This window comes from Orcinus orca, chromosome 13 (genome assembly GCF_937001465.1).
Source record: "Orcinus orca chromosome 13, mOrcOrc1.1, whole genome shotgun sequence".
In the NCBI taxonomy this organism is placed as follows: Eukaryota; Metazoa; Chordata; class Mammalia; order Artiodactyla; family Delphinidae; genus Orcinus; species Orcinus orca.
In genome coordinates, this window is record NC_064571.1 from 30,368,464 (window position 1) to 30,396,047 (window position 27,584).

General features: G+C 37.6%; 1 protein-coding gene across 12 annotated transcripts in view; it reads left to right on the forward strand.

The window, feature by feature from the left end:
* Positions 1–27,584, forward strand: part of EXOC6B (exocyst complex component 6B) — a 721,405-nt gene that overhangs the window by 527,444 nt on the left and 166,377 nt on the right. For 11 of the 12 annotated variants that reach the window (XR_007470913.1, XR_007470912.1, XM_033400476.2 and 8 more), the window contains one exon: positions 25,522–25,595. Coding sequence is in view for 10 of the 12 variants with exons in the window: in XM_033400476.2 (XP_033256367.1) it covers positions 25,522–25,595 (74 nt within the window). In the remaining 2 variants the exon portion in view is untranslated. Of the gene's footprint in view, positions 1–5,828; positions 5,876–25,521; positions 25,596–27,584 lie in introns of those variants that run through there. The other variant, XM_033400481.2, reaches the window with a different exon arrangement.

Below are 27,584 nucleotides of genomic sequence, written 5' to 3' on the forward strand. Positions count from 1 at the left end.
ATTTGAAAACTATTTTTTCATCTTATCTGCAAACTCTTCTTAGTCTAAAGAACAAATGGAGTATGCATTTATCAGTCAGAAATGCTTTCTATGACAGGTAGAAACAGAAAACCTTAGACAGAGTGGTTAAACTAAATAGGTTTTATTTTTCTTAGAGGCAGTGAGTTGCTGTATTAATTTAGTTGCTTAGTGATGTCATCAAGGACCCAGGCTCTTTTGTTCCCTCTCTTCTGTCATACTTAGAATTTTCCTCCTCATACATATTATAGTCAGAAGGGACTCACATTCAATGCAGGAGGGAGGTGCCAGCATCACCTGTTTTTTTATTAAAAAAATTAAAATCTTTTCAGTAAACCCCTAACAAACTTCCCTGTGTGTCTCATTGGTCAAAATATAGTTGTGTGGTTGCCTCCAGCTCTCAGGGAGACTGGGAGGTTGAGTATCTGGCAAAGAGAAAGAGGAGCATCATTATTGACATAGTTGATTTATCATGAATTGTCTACTTGGAATTAAACACAAAATCAGGCTCTGGTTAGCAAGAAAGAAGGAACAAATGAAGAGTGTTGTGGTGCTTGTGCCATCAGTGAGAAATGAAAATGAACAAAAATGATATGATTCCTGGAAACTTTTTTCTGATTCTAGGAAAATTAACATAGTGGAAAATTACATGAGTCTGCTAATACTTCTGCCCCACCTTTTAATTTTTTTTACTGTTTATTGGTTTCCCTTGGTTGACTTTTTTTTTTTTTTTTTTTTTCCTGGCCACACCACACAGCTTGCAGGATCTTAGTTCTCTGACCAGGGATTGAACCTGGGCCCCCTGCAGTGGAAGCACGGAGTCCTAACCACTGGACTGCCAGGGAATTCTCCCGCTTGGTTGACTTTTGATGGCTGGAAATTAAGGCTTAATTGGCTATACTATTTTTAATTAATTAATTAAGACTTCCAGTTCCAGCCATCACAGAGTAACAGGTATCAAGGTCACCCTTCTGCCATAAACAGCTATAAAACTGGATAAACTGTATGAAACAACTCTTTTCATGCATTAGACAGCAGAGAGCACAAGGCTATGATCCTTCAGAGGGGAAATGTACAAGGTAAGCTTGACATTTACTCTTGTTTTCTGTCTGGGGGCACTATCCAAACACAGCACAGGAAAGTACAGCTCGAATAAAAAGCAGTGTTTTGCACAGAAACCCCCCCCACCCAGGAATTGGCTTATAAGGCTGTTGAGGCAGCTTAGGTTTGTGGAGAAAGGTACCTGAGAGCAAGGAGTTGTTTAAAGAAGTTGCTCCAGAAATCTGCATTGGAGAGCCCTTGAGTCTTTGATCAAAAACCAAGTTGCCATGTGTGGTGTGAAACTCTGGGAGGCTTAGCGGAGAATAGCCACTGAGGATCTATGAGCTGAATAGGAATGCCAGTAGTCACAGAGTGCTAGGAAACACTGGAATTCTGACCAACTAGAGTGGAGAGACCACCTTAACATATTGTGCATTCAGTAATACCCCAGAAGGTTAGGCATTAAGAATGCTATTCAAGCTCTAGAGTAAGAGCTAATCTTGAGCCTCCCTAATAAAGTCTAATAAGAAGACTTGACAAGATAAAGGTAATCTGCCAGTAAAATAACTGCCTGCCAAAACACTCAACAATCTTTGAAGGAAGAGGAACATGAAAAAGTTTTCAGATTCTCAACCGCATAGCATCTACAATTTCACATCAAAAAACTAAAATTCGACATTCAAAAAAGTAGGAAAATATGACCCATAACAGAAGAAAAAAATAAACAATAGAAATAAACCCACTGATTATACAGATGTTAAAAATAGTGGACAGGTCCTTTAAAAAACTGAATATAAATATATTCAATAACTTAAAGGAAAAAATGGATATAATGCATGACTGGAGGAAATTTTTTCCAGGTTTGATTTAAAAAAAGTATTAACTCACTGATTCAAAAAGCTCAACAAATCTTTAGCAAGATAACATATAGCCACACCCAGGCACATTATAGTCAGATTGCTAAAAATAACAGCAATAAAAGAGAAAATCTTAATAGCAGAAGAAAAGACACATTATATAATAAAGAGCAATGATAAGAGTTACTGCTAATTTCTTGTCAGAAACAGTGCAAACCAGAAGGCAGTAGAGGAACATCTTTAAAATCCTGAAAGAAAGAAAAAAAAAAAGCCTGTTAACCTTAACCTGAAAACTCTATCTTGTGAAAAATATCCTTCAAACATAAAGGTAAAATATAGACATTTTCAAATAAACAGAAGTTGAGAAAATTTGTCACCAGAAGATCTATACCACAACACATTTAAAAGGTAGTTTTTCATGTTGAAAGGAAATTATACTAGATGTCAACCCAGCTCTACAGTGCAGATTACATTGTTCAAAGATGTCTACCACAATATCTCTTTTCCTAGAACCGGGAAGCCCGGTTTTTCTTTTTTAATTTTATTTTTTATAGAAGTAATACCTGCTCTTTGTGGAAATTTTGGGAGAAAAAAGTAACAAAAAAATTATCTCATCATTCAGAAATAAGTACAATTCCAGGGCTTCTCTGGTGGCGCAGTGGTTGGGAGTCTGCCTGCCACTGCAGAGGACACAGGTTCGAGCCCTAGTCCAGGAAGATCCCACATGCCGCGGAGCAGCTGGGCCCGTGCGCCGCGGCTGCTGAGCCTGCACTCTAGAGCCGGCGAGCCACAGCTGCTGGGCCCGTGCGCCACAACTGCTGAAGCCCACGCGCCTGAAGCCTGTGCTCCTTAGCAAGAGAGGCCACCGCAGTGAGAGGCCCGTGCACCACAATGAAGAGTAGCCCCCGCTCACCTCAACTTGAGAGAGCCATCACGCAGCAGTGAGGATCCAACACAGCCAAATAAATAAATTAATTAAATTAATTAATTAATTTTTAAAAAAAGAACTGGTATCTGAGATTTAAAAAAAAAGAAATAAGTACAATTACAGGGATTACATCCAGACATGATAACATCCAACAGCCACAGAATTGTTTCTAGAAGCCATCCACTGGATTCTTTGCATCTAGTTAACCAGAATTGTTTTACATGGCTCTGTCTTAACCAGTTACTTCCCAGGAGAATGAAAACATAATGGTTGGCTAAGCCAGTCAAGATTGATTCTTAATGTTGAATACAAAGTCATCATTTTCCGAGTCTTGAGGAATAGTAGAACCTCATTCTGATATAAATAAAAGGGAGAAAAAGGCTTTGGGGTAGGTGACCAACCATTACCAATGGTTGAACGGCAAAGCCTGATGAATGATTGGGAATAACTCAATCAAAGTGACTGCATTTTTGATAGAGCTAAAAGGTAAAGAGGGATGGAGGGTAATAAGCTAAAATATATGAGCCTTGAGGAAGAGGGGTAATGGTCTGAGAGAAGCACCAATGAATAAGGAAAATGCCCATCTTATAGCCTGATTCTGAAGTACATTTTTTGTAGAAGAATGAACAGCTTCTACTTTAGAGAACTATAGGCGAATTGGTATCCTTAGCAGAGAGCCAGCTTTCAGTTGACTAAGAGGTAGAGAGATCATTTAATGAAAAGGTGGAAACTATGAAAATAGTTTGTTAACTATGGCAGAGGGTTTCCAGAGAGCCAGTGTCTTGCCTGAAAAGCCATTCAATATTTGTAATAGCCTTTCAGACTTAGGATCAGCTTGACACTAACATTTGTGAGGCATGGCAGTGTCTCTAATAACCATATTACCACTGAAATTTTTTCCCCATATATTTAGAGCCACTAAGGTTCATTGATTTAGAATTTAATGTTTCATTTCTGATTGGCATTAATTTGTCTGTCAAAAAACTTTCCATGGACATTTATTTTAATTTAAAAGAAAGAATTCTATGTCTTTTGCTATACCATCCCCCTCATTTTCTTCTTTACATGCTCAGTGGTCTATAAAAAATCTTAAAGAAATGATACATAAGATTCACATAACTATACAGAGGCGTATAAAAGCAGCCCCAAATGACAAGATAATTAACACTTACATCTTTCTACCCAGTGGTGTGTACGTGAGGTATTTTTGCTATTGTCTGTGAGTCATTGGAAGAACTGTGTATAGGTCCTGAAAGAAATAAAACTTTGGACAAGATAGAATGTGAATGTATCTTGAGTGTTTGACTCTGAGGCCTGGGCTGCCACTTTGTTAGATCCCAAATACATACAGGAATTATATGCATGCAAGCCTGAGATATTCAGCTAGTATAGTGTAGTCATTAAGAACACAGATTTGAGAGTCAGCTCAATCAGATGTTCAAGTCACCACTTCTTTTTAGTGTGACCATATATAAATTATTTAACCTCTCACAGCCCCATTTATGAAATAGGAATAATAATAGAACCTCATTACAGGAATGGGGTCAGAATTAAATGAGATAATGCATAAAAGGGTTTATTTCATGGCTGGCAAAACATTAAATATGCAATAAGGAGTAGCTTCTCCTGTTATCATTATCAGCAGCAGTAACAACAGCAGTAATAAATATACAGCAACTCTCAGAAGGTCTTTTGCAGACCACGCAGACCTTTGTCTGTAGTTTGTGAATCAGTTAGGTTTGGAGATGCCCTTTTATTCAATGTAAGTTTTGCTTTTTGTAGTTATCTGTCGAACTTCTGTAGTTGTTCTGAAAGTTACCATCCAGAACTGATGATTTTCTAATTCTCAGCCTATGCTTTTGCAAGAAATCAATTAGTTAGCTCAGATGTTTACTAGAGATGGTAACTACTGCTTTGGATACCACTATCTAATAGGAGTGTTGTTGATTCTTACTGACAGGCTAATCAAACCAAGTACCTTTATGGTGAAGATTATTAGGATTTAGGAGATGTGAAGAAAATATTCCTTTCCCTTTAAAAATTGACAGTGACCTCTGGGTATTTCTGCTCTGTATGAATTTCATCTTATATCTCCATATGTTCAGAAACTGGATTTTAAATACTAGCAGGTCTTGATGACCTAATACTTACCTCCTTGATCAAACCTGGGCTACTGTAGCATTCATGTACTAGGATGTTCAGTCTGTGTCTGGATTTGGAATTTCCAAACCTTTTTCTTTGTATATTCTAAAGATAAGGAGGTCTAGGTTCATATTCCAGCTCACCGACTTGTTAACGGCGCTTATTCAGTAATCTGTTCATTTATTCAGCAAATATATGTGGAGCCCCTACCCCTACTTTGCATGATACTACATGCAAAGTACCATGCTGGAAGCTTGAAAAAAAATGGGAAACCATTGGTGTTAAATAGGAGAGTGACTTGGTTAGATTTGTGCTTTTGGAAGGAACTCTGCAATTTATCAGGGGCCTCAGAGATCAGTTATAAGGCTGTTGCAGTAATCCATGACGGAGATGATTTGGAAGCTTCAGCATATTTATGCATCATAATTCAAGCCATTGGAGTGAATAAATCAACTCATCTACCCTCCCTGAGTCCATCAGTAAACTAGAAATATTAATCCCTGCTATAGTTTTCTCACAGTATTGTTATGAAGTCAAATAAGATACTACGCATAAAATCATTTGTCAACAGCCATGGAAATTTTATTTATTACAGTTTTCACTTCCTTATGCATATGCTTTCATGTGTTTTTGTCTTGTTTTCTTTCCCACTTCCATTGTTATATGGTTTGTAATGTTAAATATTTCAGTTTTTAGTTGTCTGCTCAGGTTCCTATATTATTCAAAAGATTGGCATATTTAAAATATAATATAATTAATCCAAATCCAGGGGACATTTGGTTGTGAGGAAATGCAGCAGCAATTGCATCTTTTAAAATTTAGTGTAATCCATCTTTTCGCAGGGCCCATCGCCTTTTGCACAGAATAGACCGAGTCCCTGTACAGAAAGGTAATAGAATGCATCTTGCCAAATTCTCAGTTCTTTGATGGTCAAGTTAATATGAGCTTGGGAACAAGGACTCCAAAGCCTTCCATTTCACCCTTCTTACCATAATAGCCCTTACTTTACAGGTCAGGAAACCAATGTGGAGAATCTGCCTAAACTCAGGATTTAATGAAACAACTTTAGAGTAGATTCATGATCTCACTGAGCCTACTATGATATAAAATATTAGCAGAACACCATTTGTCACTTAATTCCATAGACCCCACTCTAACTGAAAGATCAGATTGCTTTCTGCATCCCTAGAGAAGTAGTTTTAGCTCAAGGCTAAAAAAAAAAAAGTCAGGATCTAATAGTCCAGGACTGAGAAGTTTGAATTTTCCAACTCTTAGTATATATTCACTAAAAAAAAAATGGCTGCAAGTTCCCTTGTGTGGTATAGCAGGCTCTCCTCTGACTCAGGTGTGAGATGTTTTAGCAAATCTTAATCGGGCAAACCTTAATAGGCTTGCTTATGATTTTGCACTGGGGCTTCTGAACTAAGGAATCTTTGTAAAGCGATCTCTCTGAACCTTAAGTACCAGGCCCAAACACCTGCCATTTGGGGGTAACTGTATTCACTTATTTTTATTTTCTCCATTACTTGATCCCAGCTATCTTTGACTCTCCACGTCCATATAGTTAATTATCCACCATTGGTCATTCCCCACAAGAGTCTGTCTTAAGCCTTCAGGCATTCCTTTACCAATCTCTTCCTGATGTGAGGGAGACAGAAGAGAAGTGAGTCCTCAGGACCCTGGTCAGAAGCGTAAGGGAAGCAAATGTGACAGGTCTTACTATCATTCTTCTCTTGCAGCCTTTGAAGTTTACATTTTGCAAAAGGAGTTTTGGTCCTTAATAACTAAGCCAGTACTAAACCCAAACTGCATCAGCCTACCAAACAAACTGTTAAAGTGACTACCAGCTCGTACATTAAATCAAGCCTCTCCGATAAGATGCCCAATAGTAATTAATTTGTCATTCAAAATTATGTTTAGTCATCCTTGAATAACTAGTACAAAATGTGTACCCACACAGGTTTGTTTGGTCTTTTTTCCTGCAATTCCTTAGAAAACTCTTACATTCCCTTCTGAGTATAATTCTTTTCTCCCCTACTCTTATTTTGCTATCACCCTTGAGCCCATGTTGTGTTTAGGTCCTAGTCACAGGACAAGATTCAATAAGGGATAGAGCAGAGCAGAGTGCTACCCTTTTTTGGCAAGGGAGATACAATAGAAAGCATTCTGGAGAAGGCTGAGGGATCAAGCTTTCACAGTTTCGCTTAGCACCCTTGCATTTATCAAGGAAATATGGTAAAAGTATGAAGACAGCTGGTGTATCAGTTCATAGATCAGTTTGTGCTCTTGATTTTCAGCTCACCCAGCTATCCAGCTGCAGACAGAAGGGGATTATTATAGTAGTGCCTCATGATGGTTCTGTGTTTTCTTGGATTTTTGAGCTATGCATTCTAGCAAGGACCAGAGTGCCCCCATTTTCATTGTAAGTTGCCCAGTGTTATTAAAAGCTTTCACATGAAAGCTTTCCATATTCTTCAGTTTCTTTAAATTGAGCAATGGCAGGACAACCTAGTCCTCCAAAGCTTCGCCCTCAATGGGAACTTGTTCCCAGGTGACATAAGATAATACCTTAATTATGAGCTTGGCTGCCGCATTCCACTGACTGTTGACTTCTCATCCTGGGAAATGAAATGATGTCTTAATGCCCTTTTCCCTGCCATCACTTGTTAACGAGTTCCAAATATTCTACATTTTCTCTGAAGTCTTTGTTTTGCCAGCTCAATCCATAATAATCTGTCTTAATTAAATTATGTTTATTTGCAAGGAACAAAAATTTATTCAAAACAGTTCAAGAAAAGAGGAGGGCTTATTTTGAATATATGGATTTCATAGGATCCAAGAAAAAGGTAAACAGCAGATCATGTCTGCACACTCCTGTCTCCTTAGCCTCTAGCACAGTGCCTGACATATGGTACTTGCTTAATAAATATTTGTTGAATGAATAAAAATGACTCAATTAGCAACTACCTAAGTTTCTGGATCTTTTTGGTCAGCTCTGAAGATGGAAGGGAGTAGAAGTAGGAAGTGGCTTGGGATGGAAGTCATGTGATATGAATAGCAAGGATGTAGTTGGAATCCTAAGGAATACTCTCTTAGGAGGATGTACAATTGGCAACTTGAGTACACATATCCTGCCACCAACTTCTATGGATTATCAAGCCATTCTTGCCACCAACAGTCAATTCTCAATATATCATCTGTATAATATATAATAATTAAAATCAGAGGTAATAAAAACAGATTGACCTTTGAAACCAATCTGTTTCTATCATCTCTGATTTTTGTTATCATATATTATATTTAGTAGTTTGGGCATACTTTATTCCTCTTCTTAATCGTATCTTTATTTATAAAATGAAGTTACAGTTATACTATCTCACAGACTTGTTGAGATGATTAAGTGAGTAACACATAACAAATGCTCAGTAACTGCTAGCTGCCATCCTCATTGTCAAGTGTCATCATCATCATCAGAAAGAGTACTAAGCTGGAAGGAAAGCTGTTTTGCCACCAAGTTTTGCCACCAAGTTGCTGTGTGATCTTGGGAATTCATTAAACCTGTTTGGGCTTTGGGCTTCTCATTTATAATATGAGAACACTTGGCTAGATGATTTCTGAGTTTCCATTTAGTTCTAAGACATTACAGTTTATCATGGGAGGGAAGATTGTGTGGATATTTTCATGTGTATGGAAAGTTGTTTTAAAAATTAAATGAGATAATGCATATGAAATGCTTTACAGATCCTAATACACATATATTTGTAACCACTAGTAAATATTAAATATGTTTATTATAGTTTTAATTATAGTTATTATGATAACATGTTCATCAGAGACTTAGAATATATGGAAGCAGAAAGCAGGTTTTGAGTGATTACCATCAGGAGCTCATAAATTTAATGACCATTGGAATAGGGTCAGTAATTTTTTTTCTCAAAGAAACTTTCTCTATAATTGTTCTCAGAGTCTGCTTTATGGTATTTACTTTTGGATAATATTAGTTTAGGAAGAAAGCAAGCTGTCTAGTGAAGACCTAAAGCACTATAGTATCCTGTAGAAATGTCAGTGTGGTTGTGGATAAGATCAGGGTTGCCATGATGAAACGTGTTACTTAAGCAGTCCTGAATTTCAGAAGAGTCTAAAGAGTATGAATACATTTCTTTTGGAAACTTAGTTATTAGGACATGAGTACTAATATAATACTGATATGACAGATAGATTTAAAGAAGACAAGTTGGCTTTCTGTGAGATATACTTCAATCTTAGAAATGTTAAATTGTTGTAGCAACTGGTATCATTACATACTGTGGGACTCTTGTGAAAAGTTTTGAATTTAAATACTTCCTTTCCAATTAAAGTATATATTTTATATTTTATCAGAATAACACTTTTCAAATTGTATCTTAATTATCTTAATTGTACCTCTGCAAGTCTTAAAAAGAGAGCCATTTTAAGAATATAGGGTTTGAAGAGAGACAAATGGAAAAAGTTGGAGCCCAGTAAAATTTTAAACCTCATCTCCTAGGTTATAGCAAAATAACAGATGCCTCCTTCGTTTGAGGATATGTAATTCCTGAAGATGCAAATTTCCTGTTGTAGACTACTCAAGGACATTTTGTGTGTTTCAGTATCATTGATTTCAGATCCCTTAGCTTCTATCCTCAGCCTCATCTTTCTGAATTATAATTTTAAAACAAGCTTTCCTGTTCTGCCTTCTTCCATCTGAGAAACATTAAGGTAAAAAGATTGATGATAGACTTGGAGTTTGTATGCAGAAAAATAAACTTGCTTCCTATAATTTGCAGTGTTCTGCACATGTGAAAATCTAAGGATAATTAGTTATTGTTGCTTTAATGTGATGGAGACGATAACTTGTTCTATGAGACAAGCTCTATGGCTAATGAATTTTGTCTTTTGGTTGATTGACTGGTTAATGGAATCAGAAAAAATATTTTTTGTTTCTTCTTTACAAAAGTGCTTTCATTCTCTATTCTCTAAATGGATATAGGGATTTGGGTAGCCAGTTTTTGTTAGAGCACATCCTTCTTTATTTATTTTATCATTTGTTTTCCCCTTTTCTCAGTTATGTTCTGTATTCTTGTTTCTAATTCTCATTTTGATTCAGTATTTGCAGTGAAACTTACAAATTTGGAAGGGAGAATCATTAAGTTGGCAATTATATATGTATATATATTATATATAGTTATGGTTATCAACATTTCATTCATTCTCTTCATTCCTTGTTTTCTCTGCAAGACCTGGAACACTGTAGATATTCTATACAAGAAACCAGATTTAAAACTCAAGTGCAGTGGGAATTTGTAGGATGAAAGTAGAGGCCATAGTCTGGTACTTTCTCAGACACACAGCTCTCAGTCAATCTATGCAAAAGCTTCCCCAGATACTTATGGACTGTATGGCTTTGTCTCTCTCCCACTTCCCAGGCCCTTACCCATTCTTTTTAAAAGCAGGATTGAGCTTGGATTCTCAGCTCTAAAATGGTGTGGGAAGAGCACAAACTGCAAATATCTTCCTTCTGTCAAAAACAGGCAGTAGTTGTCATCCTAGGTGCTATGCTATTATGCTATGTTGTTATGATGTGCCTTTCTTAGCCATGAAAAACCCAAACAGAGGGCTTCCCTGCCATTTAAATGGCCATGTCACTTCTCTTTGACTGTGGATGATGGACCCTGTACCCTCCGGAAGGACTTTTCTCAGACATGGATCAGTGAGTAGTGCCCACTCAGCAGTTATTATGAGCTGAAGTTCCTTGAATTCCAGGAGATAAGGCAGTCATTGTCTCTCTGAACCCATTGCCAGACACCCAGTCATTTGATAGTATGTGCTGCCAACCTGAGCAGTGAAGGCGGGCAACCTGCTCTTCCTCACCATGGCCTAAGATGCCATCCTTGTCAAGCGAATGGAGATGGATCATGCTGCTCTAACCTTGTTATATATCACTGTCAAACCCTGCTCTTGGCTTCCAGAGATTGGCCAACAGAGACAAAGTACTTTTTCTGGTAGCAAATGTTACCTTGGATTGTTTGTGAGGCATTTAAGTGATGAGGAAGTACAAAGGACCTGCTACATGAAGAATCATAATACCCAGTTAAGCTTCTTTATCTGAGGCAAACCTCCCAATACGCTAAATTCTGTTTGGCTCTTTGGTAAATGCGGTACTTATCCCAGCTCTAAATAAGGACAGTGGCTGATTCCTCTTAGAAACTGTTTAGATTTTTCTTTGAGACCTTACACACTTTGGAAGTTTCAGGGACTAGAAAGATTAAGAAATGCCATTTCAAAGAAGAAAAAGTTTAAAAATATATTGTGGTTATTGCTGTTTTCCTATTACTTAAGCCTGGTTCCAGACTTGGTAAAAAGACTTTTCCTAAAGTTAAACGAGTATGTTATAACAATTTCATAATCTCCGAAGCCTTTTTACTATTCCTTTATTAGAAACTTTATAAAACAATTATTTAAAAATTTTCATTAATCCTCATGATTTGCTTGAAAACACCCAGAAGCATTTTCATGGAGAAATGAGCCCATTGAAACAATAGCTTGTCTTAATCATTGCAAACCAGAGACCTTACCTCACCATTAGCACCAGAGCAACGTATGGCCATCTCTTTCTGCTATATCAGCTAGCTACAAACATCACCTCAGCTGAAAATTATTTCTTTAGCACCGCTACCTCATTCCATCAAGCCATTTGCACCTCCCTTTTACTCACATAGGCTAAAATCCTAATGTTTGTAGTAAGCCAGACTCTCCCAGGAATATCTGATGCATTCACTGCTCTTGTCTCAAGGTGTTTACACTGGGACATTTTATACATTTTATATTTTCTTTGGCCCTCACTTCATGTCTTTGGGGCTGAGGCCAGTAAACTATTTATTTTAACTGGGCCATTTTATAAGGTGTAAACCAGGAAATCATATTAAATACCATGTCTATTTAAAAATTATTATAATAGTTGAAAGTTGACAGACTTCTACTCAAGCCTACAAGAAATTCCTGTAACATTCTAGCCATCTGCTGCCTTTAGGTGGAAACAGTACCTTATACATCTTAAAAAACTGACTAAAGTCCTAATTTTTATGAGACATTTTAAAAGAAATAAATTTCAGTCCTTTCCACTATTACCTGCTCTAGTATTTCAGCAGTTAACAAATTCTGATTTGAGTTCTGTTGTTTTAATTAAATCATCTATCTAGTCTACTTTTTCTATTACAAATTTTAGAAATTTATCCTTTCTCTCTTCCTCCCTTTTATGTGCGTGTGTGTGTGTGTGTGTGTGTGTGTGTGAGAGAGAGAGAGAGAGAGAGAGAGAGAGAGAGAGGCACCACAAAATCCCCTTAGCATTCCCAATTTCATGTTTCTAAGAGTGGAATTTAGAAAACGTGAAGAAAATATCATTGCCAACACTTCCATTTAGAAAAGCTGAAGTCTTCAGAAACTAGTGAGTCAATTTGTAGAATTTTTAAAGTCTTACCTATAATGTTCTATAATGATGGTTGATCTATATTTTACTTCTATAATCTACTCCTTTCCTGGGAGGAGAAGGTGGTTTATGGTAGGGTCTCTGGTAGGATAATGTACACTTGTATGGGTGAATTGAGGCCTTTGTCTTTGATCACTAAGTAGCTGTGAATTTGGACAACACACTTAATCTCTTTCAAAATCTTTTTACCCATTTGTTATATGTGAGTGGTTTGGACTAGGGTATCCCATTGGACTGCATGGCTAGGGATTAGCCATTCGAGTACGATGAGGTAGGCTGGGAAGGGTGTTCTGACAAAAGCAAGTATTTGTATAAATTCTGGGAGGAAATAAAGAACATGGCATATTAGGGAACTAAAACTAGTTCATTATGACTAGAGAATAGGGTGAAATGAAGTGGGGTAGCCAGAAGGAAATGTGGAGACATAATCATTGTTAGTGGATCCAAAGCAGATTTTAGAGAGAGTACTTTTAATGGAAGTAGGGTGATAGACCAGACTGCTGAGAGTTGAAGGATGAATGGAAGATAAAGAAGCTGAATCAGTGCTTGTAAAAGACTCAGAAATTGACATGGAAAGAGAGGAAAGAAAAGGTTGTTTATTTAGTTGCCTCTCTTAAGCCTAATAATTGGGACTGTTTAATTATAAATAACACCAAATATTTTATATAATGTAACCAAGAATAGGAGAAAAATAACACTTTATTTTCTTTGTGGGTATCAGTAAAATTTGCCTGGTAATCTTTCTCTTCTTTTTGTCTTTTTCTGCCCTTTCTTCCTGAATGATGTGCCTTTCTGAAGAAATTCAAGGCTCCTCAGTTTTTCACCACATCCCAGCAGTCACATGGCTTAAGGCCTGCCCTTCCCCTCTGACTCACAGGAATCTGTCAGCTGTCTGCCTGTCAATGGATGGAAACAAGGTGTAGCATCAGCCCCTGCCCAGGCAATTAACCAGGGAAAAGGATGAGGTTCTGTACTCTTCTGTAGAAAAGCATTTTTGAGGGCTTTTAAACATTTTAAAGACAACATTTTAAAGACAGGAGTGCTTTTAATACTTGAGATGCTCATTTATCTCCTATACTTCCTAGTAGTTAAGATATTCCTTTAAAAGCACCCATTTATCATGGAAAGAAGTTGCTTAGGTACCTTAAGAAACAACTATTTTCATTTCCTTTTTCTCCAACTAGCCTAAATTCTCTTAAAACACTAATCTCCCCCTCTCTTACCAGTGCCTAGGAGTTAAAAATGCCTAATGCTTCCTCTAGCGTTCCTGTTGTGTCTGCAGTCAATTCCCTGATCTTGTAACTACCAGCCTAAGGTCTCAGGTTTCACTGACAGAGATTCTCTTTTTCTCCTTCTTTTGTTTTTGTTTGTTTTAGGGGAAAAAAAGAAAAGGAAAACACACCCCAAACTGAGCTCTTAGTGGCAAAGTTTATATTCTCTAGTAAGATAGATCTTGACCTCTGAAAATAAATTCATTAGTCTGTGTAACCATAATGGCAGACCAGTATTTATGTTCATATTGATCTTTCACAAACATTTAACATGGATGTTGACCATTGTTTTAATACTTTACATTATAATTCCATTGAGGGGGTGGAATTCCCAACTAATACTAGAATAATTATATGAAGCAAAGCTAGAGAATATAGAAAATATCTTTCTCTGGGCAAGATATGCAGAACTTTTTATTTTGCCATATCAAAAATGATCTCTTGGGGCTTCCCTGGTGGCACAGTGGTTGAGAATCTGCCTGCCAATGCAGGGGACACGGGTTCGAGCCCTGGTCTGGGAAGATCCCACATGCCACGGAGCAGCTGGGCCCGTGAGCCACAATTACTGAGCCTGCGCGTCTGGAGCCTGTGCTCCGCAACAAGAGGCCATGATAGTGAGAGGCCCGCGCACCGCGCGATGAAGAGCGGCCCCCGCTTGCCACAACTAGAGAAAGTCCTCGCACAGAAACAAAGACCCAACACAGCCATAAATTAATTAATTAATTAATTTTTAAAAAATGATCTCTCATAATGAAGACTTGCTTTAGTGTAATATCTTTAAATTTTTTGATTCATTGAAGAAGTGACCATGTAGGCAAAAAAAAAGCATAGTATTATTTTATTGTATCCAATTCCAGTAAATTTCACATTACTTATGCTGGGACACATCTGGCTATAACCTAGATATTAAAATGGACTCAATATCAAGTTGTAATGTGCTTGATCTGGATTGGACCTTGTGTTCCAACAACAGTTTTCCAACACCAACTGGGTGTTCTACAATTTAATCCAGTTCTAACACTAACTACCTGGAGTTAGTGCAGACTCCACAGGGTAAGGGGTCAGTCCCTCAAGACTGCCCCTCTTCAGGCATCAGCCACAAGTCACAGGTGACCTCAAGCCACCCGTACTTCTTCCTAGCTGACTACAGATTTGGGGCTCATCACATCTCCTTTCAGTTCAGTAATTCACTAGAAAAACTCACATAACTCACCAAAAATGCTGTACTTATGATTACAGTTTTATTATAAAGGCTGTAAGTCAGCAACAGCCAAATGGAAGAGATGCATAGGACAGGATCCTAGGGAGGAGGGGGCAGAACAGAGTTTCCATGACCTGTCCTTAGGATTCCAGGCATGTCAACCTTCCAGCACATCAGCATGTTCACCCATCAGGAATTCCTGATCCACTGAGCTTCAGTGTCCAGAGTTTTTATATGGGGGTTTCATTACATAGGCATGATTGAATAAATAATTGGCCACATGATTGAAATCAATCACCTTCCCCTCCCCTCCCTGGAGACTGGGGGTGGGGCTGAAAGTTTCAAACCTTTAGTCACAGGCTTGGTCTTTCTGGCTTGTCCAGCCCCTCCCTTAAAACTACCTAGGGGCCCACAGGAGTCATTTCAGCATAAACTTAGGTATGGTCAAAAGGAGCTGATTGTGAATTGCTCAGGAACTTTCCTATTGCTCAGGACCTTTCAAGGGTATTTGAAACTCTGTGTCAGGAGCTGGGACCAAAGACCAGATATATTCCTTGTTATACAATAGACCTCAAGAGTATATTTGATTCAGTCGCATAGCTTTAAGCAAGTGAAATATTATTAATTTCATTTTACAGAGGAGACATCTGGCACTAAAAACTTATGTGATTGGCACAAGGTCACATAAGTAAATTCTAGAAAGGATTGGAATCCCAGTTACCTTAGCTAGTATATCCATTTTCTGTGGACATCCATCAGCTTAGACTATGAGACTCAGTTTTCCTGGCAAATTGTGAGACTATCCATGATATGTATACCAAAGAAGCATTAACTATCTGCTTTCAGTTTAGAAAGAATCATCATTGACTTTTTAAAAAATCTAGCTCTTTTAGCTTGGGAAACATCCTATGTGGAACCTACCTTAATCATTTCTCTTTAAGTATTTTTCATAGCTTTGTGTGACATACCTCCACCCTGTTCAAGAGCGCTGACAGTGTCTTGATACTTTTCCTTTTAATGAGTCAGCATTTGTTTTGTATTGTATACTTACAAAACATTTTGCAGTTATAGATCAGGATTGCTACTGGTATCACTTGCTGGGGAAATGGAGAACCCAAGAGCTTTGTCCAGAAACATATGCTGCTCAACTATTATTATTTTTTTTTAATTATGCCCGAATCATTCCAAAAATGATTTGAGACCAGTTTCAGTAGGATAAGTTGAAAAAAATAATAAATTAGATATAAGAAAAGAAAATGGGATGAAGAGAAGAAAGGTGAGAATACTAGCATAAGAATTAATAAAGAGGTAATATAAAAATTTATTGACAGGCACAGTGAAGAGCATACAAAGTATATAGCTCTCTCAGAGGTTGACCTATTTTTAAAATATGGGCTGCATAGAAGACATTGTGTAGTGTCAGGAATATTTGCTTCAATACTAATTTCATAGCCAATGTAAAAATGGAATTCATATTGTTATGAATTTGGGGAGTGCTCTTTCCTTGTCATTTCAAAGTCTGAAATCATTCTTTGCACATTTCATTTTAGTTTTCATTCTTTACAGTCAACATCATCTAAAGCTGTGCTGTCCAGTACTATAGTTACCAGCCACAAGTGGCTATTGGAGCATTTGACATGCAGCTCAGAAATGAGTTGTGCTCTAAGTGTAAAATACATCCTGGATTTTGAAAAAACCTCATGAAAAATTTTTAAAATACTAATTTTATGTTGAAATTAATATATTTTAGGTATATTGGGTAAAACAAGGTATAATATTATTAATTCTAAAATTAATTTTTGTTTTCTTAACCTGTCTACTAAAAATTCTGAAATTACACATGCAGCTCACACTTCTATTTGGACAGTGCTTTTCTAGAGAATTGATTTTCACCGTTATGTTAAATGCCCTACAGAATCCTTCTCAATGTAAAATTTCAGATAGCTTAGCTCTGAGGCTATGTTCATACAGCAGAATAATCAGTGCTGAACAAACACACGGATAAGATTAAGTCATTGAAAGCAGAGTAAAAATATCAAGGATACAAAGTTACTACTTCAGAACACAAGTCTTTCTCATCTCTCAGGAAACCCACGCCTTTCATGGCAGATCCTCAGTTTTCTTAGAGATGCACAGAAGCACTGCTGATTGCTAATTGGGAGAGGCTTCTTTTCACTATAGTTTTAAAAGATCTATTATGAAATTGGCCCTTATTTTGCAAAATTGCAAAGCATTTGGGAACTTCAGAGGACTATTGTGGCTTTACACAGATCTATATATTTTTATGATTTTATTCTCTAACTAAATGAAAAAGATATAGATACATACATATATACATATATATGTGTGTGTGTGTGTGTGTGTGTGTGTGTGTGTGTGTATATATATATATATATATATATATATGGAACATGTAGAGTGAATATTTGCTTTTAGACATTCTAGAGCAGGGATGCATATTGAAATAATAGAAAGACAGAGGGATTAGGTTCTATCTGGTTCACTGACTTACCTTTTTTGCTTTTTAATTTTTTCTTCTGTAAAAGTCCTCAGTAATTACAAATGCTCCTTTCAGCTTTAGGATTCTAGGTTGTAAACGCAAGTGCTAGGACATCTTGTGCTATGTTTTTGGTGATTATTTGTGGAATATTAAGGGAAAGTCCAGTGCCATGTGGCATGACATTGTTCTGCCACTTGTTATGGTCTTGGCTTTCCTTAACCTTCTTCCTCTGCAGTGCAAAAGATACTGTTTAATTTGGTGAATACAGCTAAAGTATTCTTATCCACCATTTAAAATATTATTTCCTTAAACAAAGAACAGTACCCAGTAGCCTCCTGGACTCCATGACATGGTAGGAATTTATGTCATCTCCTTCTTTTAAATCTCGAATAAAATTGTTTTCTAATTTGCTTTGCTAGATTCAACCAATTAATTTCATTAAACTGTTTACAGATTTTTCTTATATGTTAGGTACGTTAGGCAAGGCATAGAAATCAGCTTCTCGAATTTTCTAGGTTTATTCCACATAAGACAGCTACTCTCTCCAGGGGAATGTATATTGTCATTGACACCAGTCACTGCCAGTACCTGAACCCTCATTTCCTCTCAGTGGTACAATATAAGGGACAGCCAGATGGAGACTGATTGGCTTATTTACTCAGCATCATCATGAAAGTTCTTCATGCTTGTGGCCATTTCCTAGCTTATAGGGGATTAATCCCTTACTAATTAAAAAGCTATGTCTATCTGTCCTAGTTTTCAGTTGTCTTTTAGAGCAAAAGGAGTTAGGAGAATTAAACTTTGAAAACAATTTATAAATCTGTTTAGAGTACTGGTTTGGCATTTGCTATCAGACTTTGTTATTATCAGTTTTAATCATATTTCTCACACGGAAACTCAGAATAGGTTAGTTAGACTGGACTTTTCTCTGCCCTTCTTGAGGTAGGAGATCTAGTGAGTTACCTATTTAAAATATGTAAAAACAAAGAAAAATTTACATCACACAATTATACCCTAGATAATTAAAGGTAACTATTTTTTATGATCACGTGTTCATACAAGTAAACTTATACAAGTATAGTCAGCTGAATCTCCAAGGAACTTTTCCCTCCCACCAGTCCTCCCTCCCTTTTTCTGTCTCCTTGATAGCTCTCTCCTTAGTACTTACTTCCTTATGTTCTGGCTGACCTTTCTCTGACCAGCAGGGCCTCGAGTGAAGTCCCTGTGGAGTCCGTCAACTCTTCTCTGTAATTGGCTTAGTGGAGCCACTGTGAAGTGATGCAAGAAGGTTTTAGCTTCCCCTTAGCCACACTTTGTAGTCTAGCATACTCCTTATCTGTTGCTCCAGGGACCCAGATACCAGGAAACCATTATATTAATACAGCAACAGCAGCTCTTACTTTTTTAATCCCACAAAAACCACATGTGACCTGACATGATCTTAAGCTATAAACAAGTACCCAACATACTTTGGGCTCCAGAGTACTGACTTTTCTTTCTTACCTGACATTTTGGCCAAAAACCAAACCCTTAATCCATTCAGTGAAGGCTGGTGATGCTATCTTGTCCACTGTTTGACCTGGAACTTCACTGGGAGCAATAGTATATGATACTAACCAGGAACCTCTGGTTAAAATTTTGCCCACTACCTTTTCAACTTTCTCTTATTTGAGCAAATTAGCTTTTCCTCTAAGAATTGCTATTTTACCTATTTCCCAGATATTGTACTAGTTTTGATTTTCTGAAATAAATTTTACCTTGCTCATCTCCTTTGAAAATTATTCTTGTTCTATGGACAATTTGCAAAGATTCAGAAGAATTACTTTTATATTCTGTTTCCAACAGCTTGCTTTTGATAAATTCTCAAATGTCCTGTCTAGACATACAGATTACAGACTCAGGCAGTCATTTTTTTTTTTTTGAGAGTTATGTTTTATTTGGTGACCTTACTGAGAACTAAAGCCCGGGAGACACCTCTCAGATAGAACTGTTCCAAAGAGGTAAAGGGAGGAGTCAGGGTATATAGGAGTTTTTGCTGGAAACAAACAAACAAACATGGAGTCAAACATCAATAGATTATAGCTAATCACAAAAAGCAGACATCTCAAATTAATGATTTTAGTGCTTCTCTATGTATGGAAAGATGCAAGAGTCTGGACTCATAGAAATTATTCCTTTGATATGCATCTTAACTATCCAGGGCCAGTATCCTGTTTTCCTTCATCCTGAAATCTCTTCAGGGCACACTGTCTAGGGTGGATGCAATGGTTGGTGGCTTGATGGTGGGTAACATTCATTGTTTACCAGAATGGCAGGCAACATTCTTGTTTACTGAAATAGCAGGCAACGTTCTTTTACCACACCAGTGTTAAAAGTCCTGTATTGGGCTTCCCTGGTGGCTCAGTGGTTGAGAGTCCGCCTGCTGATGCAGGGAACACGGGTTCGTGCCCCGGTTCGGGAAGATCCCACACGCCGCGGAGCGGCTGGGCCCGTGAGCCATGGCCGCTGAGCCTGCACTTCCGGAGCCTGTGCTCCACAACGGGAGAGGCCACAACAGTGAGAGGCCCGCGTAGTGCAAAAAAAAACAAAAACAAAAGTCCTGTATCCTGGGAACCCTACATGCAAGTAGGGGCAAAAAAAAAAAAAAGAGTGAGACGAATGCATAAGTCAAGCTTTTCCAGGTCCTTACCAGCCAACTTCACCTATAACCTTTTATTTTTTTAATTTATTTATTTTTTTAACATCTTTATTGGAGTATAATTGCTTTACAATGGTGTGTTAGTTGCTGCTGTATAACAAAGTGAATCAGCTATACGTATACATATATCCCCATATCCCCTCCCTCTTGCGTCTCCCTTCCACCCTCCCTATCTCACCCCTCTAGGTGGTCACAAAGCACCAAGCTGATCTCCCTGTGCTATGCGGCTGCTTCCCAGTAGCTATCGATTTTACGTTTGGTAGTGTATATATGTCCATGCCACTCTCTCACTTCGTCCCAGCTTACCCTTCCCCCTCCCTATAACCTTTTAACCTTTCTGAGTTTCATTCATTTCCCTCTTCTCTCTCAAGGCCTTGAACTCTGAAAAACCAGAGTACTTTTCTCTGCTTGTAAGGCAGTCATTTTGATTCCTCAAAGCCCCTTCTAACTCTGACTTTCCCGTTTTATTCTAATTAGGGTTCTCTGCTCTTTATAAAATTTATATTTTGTTTTCCTCAGCCAAATATGAATGTACCAGATAATTTTTAAGTTGATTTAAACATTTTTTTCCTCCCCCCATCTAAGTGGCAGTTAATTTTAAGACCAGCCTTCAAGCAGTGTAGAAAGCATTTTGAAATTAGTGGAATCCCTCCTTTTTCTACTTTGGCAATTTTATTTCATTATTATATGAAGATTATTAGAAATGTAAAACTGTAGGATACTTTTGAGAAATTAATATTGCTTTAAAAACAATTGCCACACCTCATCGATTTAAGTGTGTGTGAGAATGTGAAGGAATGTTGGATATTTGTTAAGTGAGGGGTTTTTTCTTTCCCTCTTTATACCTTTATACCTCTTATTTTCTTTCCCTCTTTATACCTTCACTTAACAATATGCCTTCTTTCCTATAACTTTGTACACCTCCTTTTAATTTTTTTAAAATGAAAATTTATCTCATTAAAAGATTTTTCACATTTGCAAATTGGATCTTGGAGGCAGGCCCTGATCCCAGCTTCAACTCTTGTCCATACTGTGATTGGACAAGGGCAGGGAAGAGCTGCTGGGGAGAGCCGAGCTCTCTGAAGGATGGCTGGGTGCTGGTCAGGGGCTCCACTAACCTGAACAAGTTTTCGAGAGGAAGCTTTCTTGCCAGCCTCATTGGAACCTTGATTCAGTCCCCACATAACATAAGGTAGTCAAAGGTAGGATTTGGTTCTGTGTTAAGTGGAGGGCCACTCTGCCAAACTCCAGCCTTTGGAAACTTTGGCACTGGCTTAAGCCACTTAGAGACTGAAAACATACCACAGACCTTGGAATCCAGAGACAAGTCCAGAAAGAGACTTTTTCACTGTGCCCCATATATCCATCGGTTCCACTTGGCCCCTAGTACAGACATGTACTCCTTTTTATGATGTCAAAAGAAGGAAAGTTTTTATTCATGATTCTAAAGAAAAGCTTCTGTGTGTACATATAATCAGTTTGTATATGTGTCCGCAGACTTGGGGCTCCTTGTCCCCTCCCATGTGTAGTTTTCCTTCTCTCTATCAAGCAGCCTCTGAGGACATGGGTGTGCAAATCAATCCCAGTTGCCTATAATTCTAAATCTTGAACAAGTTCTATCTCTTATTACTAGAGAAAATAGCACTAAATAATTTTTAGGGGTGTGTGTGTGTGTGTGTGTGTCCTTCTATTTCCTTTTCTCTGATTATAAAAGTGGTCTCTACTCATTTTTAAAGTTTATAAAATGTAAAGAATAATAAAATCCCTTGTAATCTTCCTCTCTTTAACAGCCTCAGTTAACATTATGAAATAAATGCTTACTGTCGTGTTTTCTATTCATATTGTATTTTACATAGTTGACATCAGACTGAATACAAACTTTAATTTAAAAACTATTCACACTTTCTTACGCTATTAACATTTTTCATATATGGAAAAAATTGGCTGTAGAAGAACAGTCATGTTTTAAAGGAAATAATTGAATCACAAAATTATGGGAGACCTATTTCATGCATTTATTGATTTCTAAAATAATACCAGTGAAAATTACTGTGCTGTGGCTAATACACTAGTAATTAGTCACATCAGCTTCCTTTAAGTGAAGCACTTAAATATTTGCTTATAAATTTTCAATACCAACTCACTAACTCATAACTGAATAGTAGCTGAATTTCTTCTAATGTTTTGTCCTGGATATAGAATAGTGTCTCTTGACCTTTGGTCACCAACCCTCTGAGAAGTCAATAAAAGATATGAACCTTCTTCACAGAGAAACACATATTCCCACAAAAAACTAATTGTAATGATAATCAATTATGATATACCAGGTACTCTGCCAACTGCTTTACATAGTTGTTTCACTTAATCCTCATAGCAGCACTATAAGGAATATACTGTTACCCTTATTTTTGAGATAAAGACATTGAAGCTTTAAGGAGATTAAGTAGTTTGCACATGGCCTTAGAGCTAGTAACTGGAGCTCAAATTGATTTTTATGACCCAAAGCCCATCTCCTCAATCATTGGGCGTCTAATTTTAGGGAGCTTATAAATTCCTAAAGCCTACTTATTGATACTCAGGTTAAAGGCACCCTACTATTGCAATCCAAAGATTTTCCTTGGCAGTAAAGAATATGTGTAATTAGTTAATCTTGTTATTTCTGTAAATTAATATATAAGTATTTGTTGGACATCTACTGTTTTTAATACTTGCTACGTTCTGTGATATGGTCCTTATCCCTAAGGACTTTACTGCCTACATGGGAAGACAAGAATTACATATATAAAACAAACAATTACATATATAAAACAAGACAAGAATTACATATATAAAACAATATAAAACAATTACATATATAAAACAATGAATTACATATATAAAACATGGGAAGACAAGAATTACATATATAAAACAAAAATGTAAATATGAAGTTGAATATATAGTAGTTAAACATTTCCATAAGCTATACACAAAAATTAATCTCTTTACTTTGTCACACATGATGTAATTTTCATTCCCTGATTTATAAAAGGAAAACCAAATCTAAAAGGCCACCATGTCCTCTGGGAACCTGGAAGATTCAGTGTGTCATAAAATGAGGTCTATAAAGTACAGCTCTGACTAAATATGTATCACATCCAGATTCCTGAGTGGTTTCATCAGCATCATGTCAACCCCAGGGGGCATGCCCAATAAGGAGATTCAAGCATGTGTAGCCACCTCTCAAGCATTCAAACCATGTATCATAGGGCAATCCTGTTGAACTGAACATGTGTAGGGCAGCAGAACACCGTGATAGTTGCTGCATCTTGACTCAAGTAGGGTTCCTACTGACAGAGAGGACTTCAGATGATGCAGCATAGCTGTTATGTCATACGGGAGCAACAGTGATAATCTACCAACCTTGGATGAAACTACCAGGCATGGGAAGCTTATTTAAGCTGACCACCTGACAATCAAGACAAAAAGAGTGGCTGTGGCTATAATTCAAAGAACTGCTTTCTACAGGAGCATAGTATGGGAAAGTTGTACTTGTAATTGAGCAGTGGCCATATACAAGGTTATCACAGATAATGGCTATTGTAAGATATGAAGGATGGATTCTGTCAAGCTTTTATTAACATGGCTCTCATCATGTATTTGTATAGTCTTAGAACTTTACTTTTTTAAAACTTTAATCATTTGGGCTATACATATAGAATTCATTTATAAATGGTATATAGATTTTCTTTCCAAAGTAAATAGAAACAATGTGCTAATCATTCTATATCGTTTATCTCCTTCCATTTGAGTCATTTTTCTTTAAAATCTCTAGAAGAAGAATATTTTGTGTTACAGTTGTACAACACTTTGTGTTCTATACAATTCGTTTAATAACTTGTTTTAAATTTCATTTCACATAATGTTTTTGTGTTCCCTGCAACTTACCTTGATAACATTTTTTAAAGTAGGTCAAGGAGTTTATGCAAACCTAGTAGACATTTCCTAGATGGAAAATATTTTTAAAGAACAGAAATTCCTGTCATTGTTCATAAATCATCATTTGAATCTATGCAGTTACTAGTTGTTTGAAGTAATTTTCCAGACATATATGCAAATATCTTGATGGATTTTATTTAATTTCAAAAGACTAATATGATACCAACTTTCTATAATTTCTTAAATTCATTCCTGAAGAAAAATATAATTGAAAGGAAAACATTCCTTTTCATATTTGCTTTGAGCAGATACTTGTTATTTTTGAGGTAAATAGTAGATTGATGTTAAATGTTTATCATGCTTTGGCTTCACAGAGAGAATTCAAGGCATAGTTAGTAACTGTCCAACTTTTGAATTTGCTCTGTATGTATGTGTGTGTGTGTGTCTTGTGTGTATGTAGGGGCTTAAACAAGACCTTTTGATTGCATAATAAGCAGGGCTTAGGGACAATAAAATCTGACATTCTTAACTGTTACTAGTATTTGTCCCTATAGCCCTGTGCAGTTATCTTCTTATTAACAATGTAGAAGCCAGAGTCATAAACTGAGCCTGTACCCAAGGCGCTACTGTAAATTGCAAATAGCATTCATGTGGTCTCTTTTGACCTAAGACTAAATTGGGATAGAAGGAAGAGAAAAAAGAATTTTTGAGAGTGGAATAGAAGTAGAAGTCAAGAACAAAGAATACACTAGAAGGATGGACATGTACAAATGTTTCCTAAGTTTTTGCTGTGAGATTTATTTAGATGGGTCTTTTCATATCTGCAGTACTCTTTTACTGAAGAGCCAAGCACTAGATTGGGGCAGCCTCTGCTGCTGGTGTGTGTGTGTGAGTGTGTGTCTGTGTGTGTGTTGGCGATAATGCACTCATGAGATAATACAAATAATCAGTGAGGGAATAATTAATGATGTGGCAGGGAATATTTTTTGATAAATGCTTGGGGAATGAGGTGACAGGCGTGAAATTAGAAAATTCCTTCAGCGATCTAAAATATAAATAGCTTTCGGAACTGAAAAGAGTTTCACAGCTGAAGATTTTATTGTGTTGAGAGGAAAAACTTTTTTCTCTCCCCCACTCCCTCCTCCTTTGCAAGTTGTTTGTCCATTCACAAAACAAATACTCTGAAGCCCAGCGCAGCTCATGGGAATAAATTTCAGGTCGAATTAGTACAGTTTCCTTGCTGTCAGGATGCTGGAATTAATGGTGTTTTGATGACACGAATTTTGAAGGGCAAACAAAGAAGCTGAAGGGAGAGAGACATGACTCCTTAGAAGCTTGGTCCTCCTCTCCCCCAGCCTCTCTTGTCTTCCCTGTCATCCGTCTGCCAATCTCCCTGTCCATGGTTAGTTAAAGGCGCTTTTTATCCTCTTTTCTTTCCCACAGAGTTTGCCAGATCCGGCCCGGTGCCTGGGTTCCAGGAGGACACGCTGCAGTTGGCCTTCATCGACTTGAGACAAGTAAGTCTTTGTGTTTTTGTTTTTTGTTTTTCTTTTAAGATGTGTGACTGAAGACCATCAGGTCTTAAGGAAAAGGGGAGGGGAGGGGGATTGGCGTTGGCGATTCACACTGGAGACCTAAGGGTTTTTCCCTGTGTTTGAGGCCACCTCTTTTATTTAGCTATCTGGGATCCTTAGCTATGGTGGAGTTAAAGGTTTTGTGGGTGGAAGGGAAGGCAGGAGGTGGGAGGAGGGACCCAGAATGTAGAGGGACTCAAGTGACCCTCAAGTGATGTGACCCATTGTGCTATAGTTGGCTTCTGCAGACACAGCAAAAAGATAGCTCAGCAAACCAATGCTAAGCAGGTGCACTGATGCAGAGACTGCCTGCCCAGAGGACTTTTGTTTGCAGATAATGAGGGCAGTAGCATTTAAGAAAGATGAAATATTTTGCATTCTGGATTGTTGGTTTGGTTTGTTGACTTTTTTCTGTTGCCTTAAGTCTTCCCATCCCCTCCTTTGTAGAATGCGGTCAGCCATGAGTGACTAAGTGGTCATTTCAGATACTTAGCAAAGGCCCTGACCAGTCATGCTAACCTGACAGGCGACCCTACTGAAGTAATGTGATGAAAGCTGGTACTTAGGTATACCTGAGCTTTGCAAGCCCATTAGATAGAAAGAGTCGTGCGATAGAGCTGTTGCTTGCAGATTGAAAAGGGTGGGTTGGTAGGCCTTGGTGGATTGGGTATAGAGGAGCAGTATGGGCGGGGGCCGAAAAAGGGAGAGAGTTAACTGGGCTCTGTCATCTCTTCACTCTGAAGATGGATGGGGTTGGATAGAAAGTGTGAATGAAGTAAGAATCAATGACTGATGCTTCTCTCCTATTAAAACAATCTTTTTTTTTTTTGTCTGTTTTTTAAAAGGGGGCTGGCTTTGTTTCTCCTGCCATAATGATGCAGTGCCTCTTGTTTTCAGAGCTGACAAAGTTTGCATTCTGAGAACTTTTAGATGCCCAGGGTATTTCTTAAAGCTGTAGGACCCCTTGTATTGGTAGTCTCCTTACTACTGTGACTCGATTCATGCTAGAACAGCTTTTAACCCATAATGGATGGCCTGAGCTACCCCTGAATCCTTGTGGATGGGTGGTGTAATCTGTCATCTGATGACAATTCTGGAAAGCCCTGTTAAGCAGAAAACAGAAAATTGTGTCTCTATAGACCCGCCAAAGTTTGAGGATTCAGGCCGCGTCCCAGAAACGTGTGTCAACTTAATATTTAGGAGTTGAGGTGGGGGTTCTCTTACACATAAAGGCTTTCCCAGCATGGTCCCAAATGCAGCTGAGTATCTCTTTCCACACTTAACACCTTCCACCTGTGGATTCAGCCACTCAACCGAGATGTTCAGGTTTTAACCCCTTGGCTGATGTAAACCTGAAAGATTGGGATTTTGCTTTATGGTTTTGTGGAGCGGTATCTGCTTGACTTTCCCAGCACTGTTTCTTCTCAGAGACTTCTGAGCCAATTGGCGTTTCTTGGAAAGCAGAAATTGAATTTCATTGGAAAAACACATCCAAGGAAAAATTTTTCCCTTCTCACTCTTCATGGAAAGGAAGTGTGGTCATTCTCTCGAGTTTGTGGTTTTGGTCCCTATGGAAAGCAACTAGTGTTCACAGAAAATGTTAACTAAGGGAGTAAGTTAGAAAACACAGCCAAAATAAGGTGGATCTGAGCTGGGGATGAATGCTCAAGTACTTGTGAGCTCTCAGTGAGCACTGTTGCTTATGTTTAAGTTCCTATTTTCTGTTACAGTTTTGTTCTGAGGGTTCCGATTACGAAGTTTTAGTAGTAGAAACCAAAACTCCAAAATTTCACTGAGTCATGAAAGAATATGCCTCTTGCTATTCAGTCTATCACTTAATTTCTATTTATGTCTGTCTCTATTAAAGCAGCTTACATTTTTCTTAGATCATTTGAAAAACTTGCCTAGCTCATTATTAGCAGGCCTCAGGTA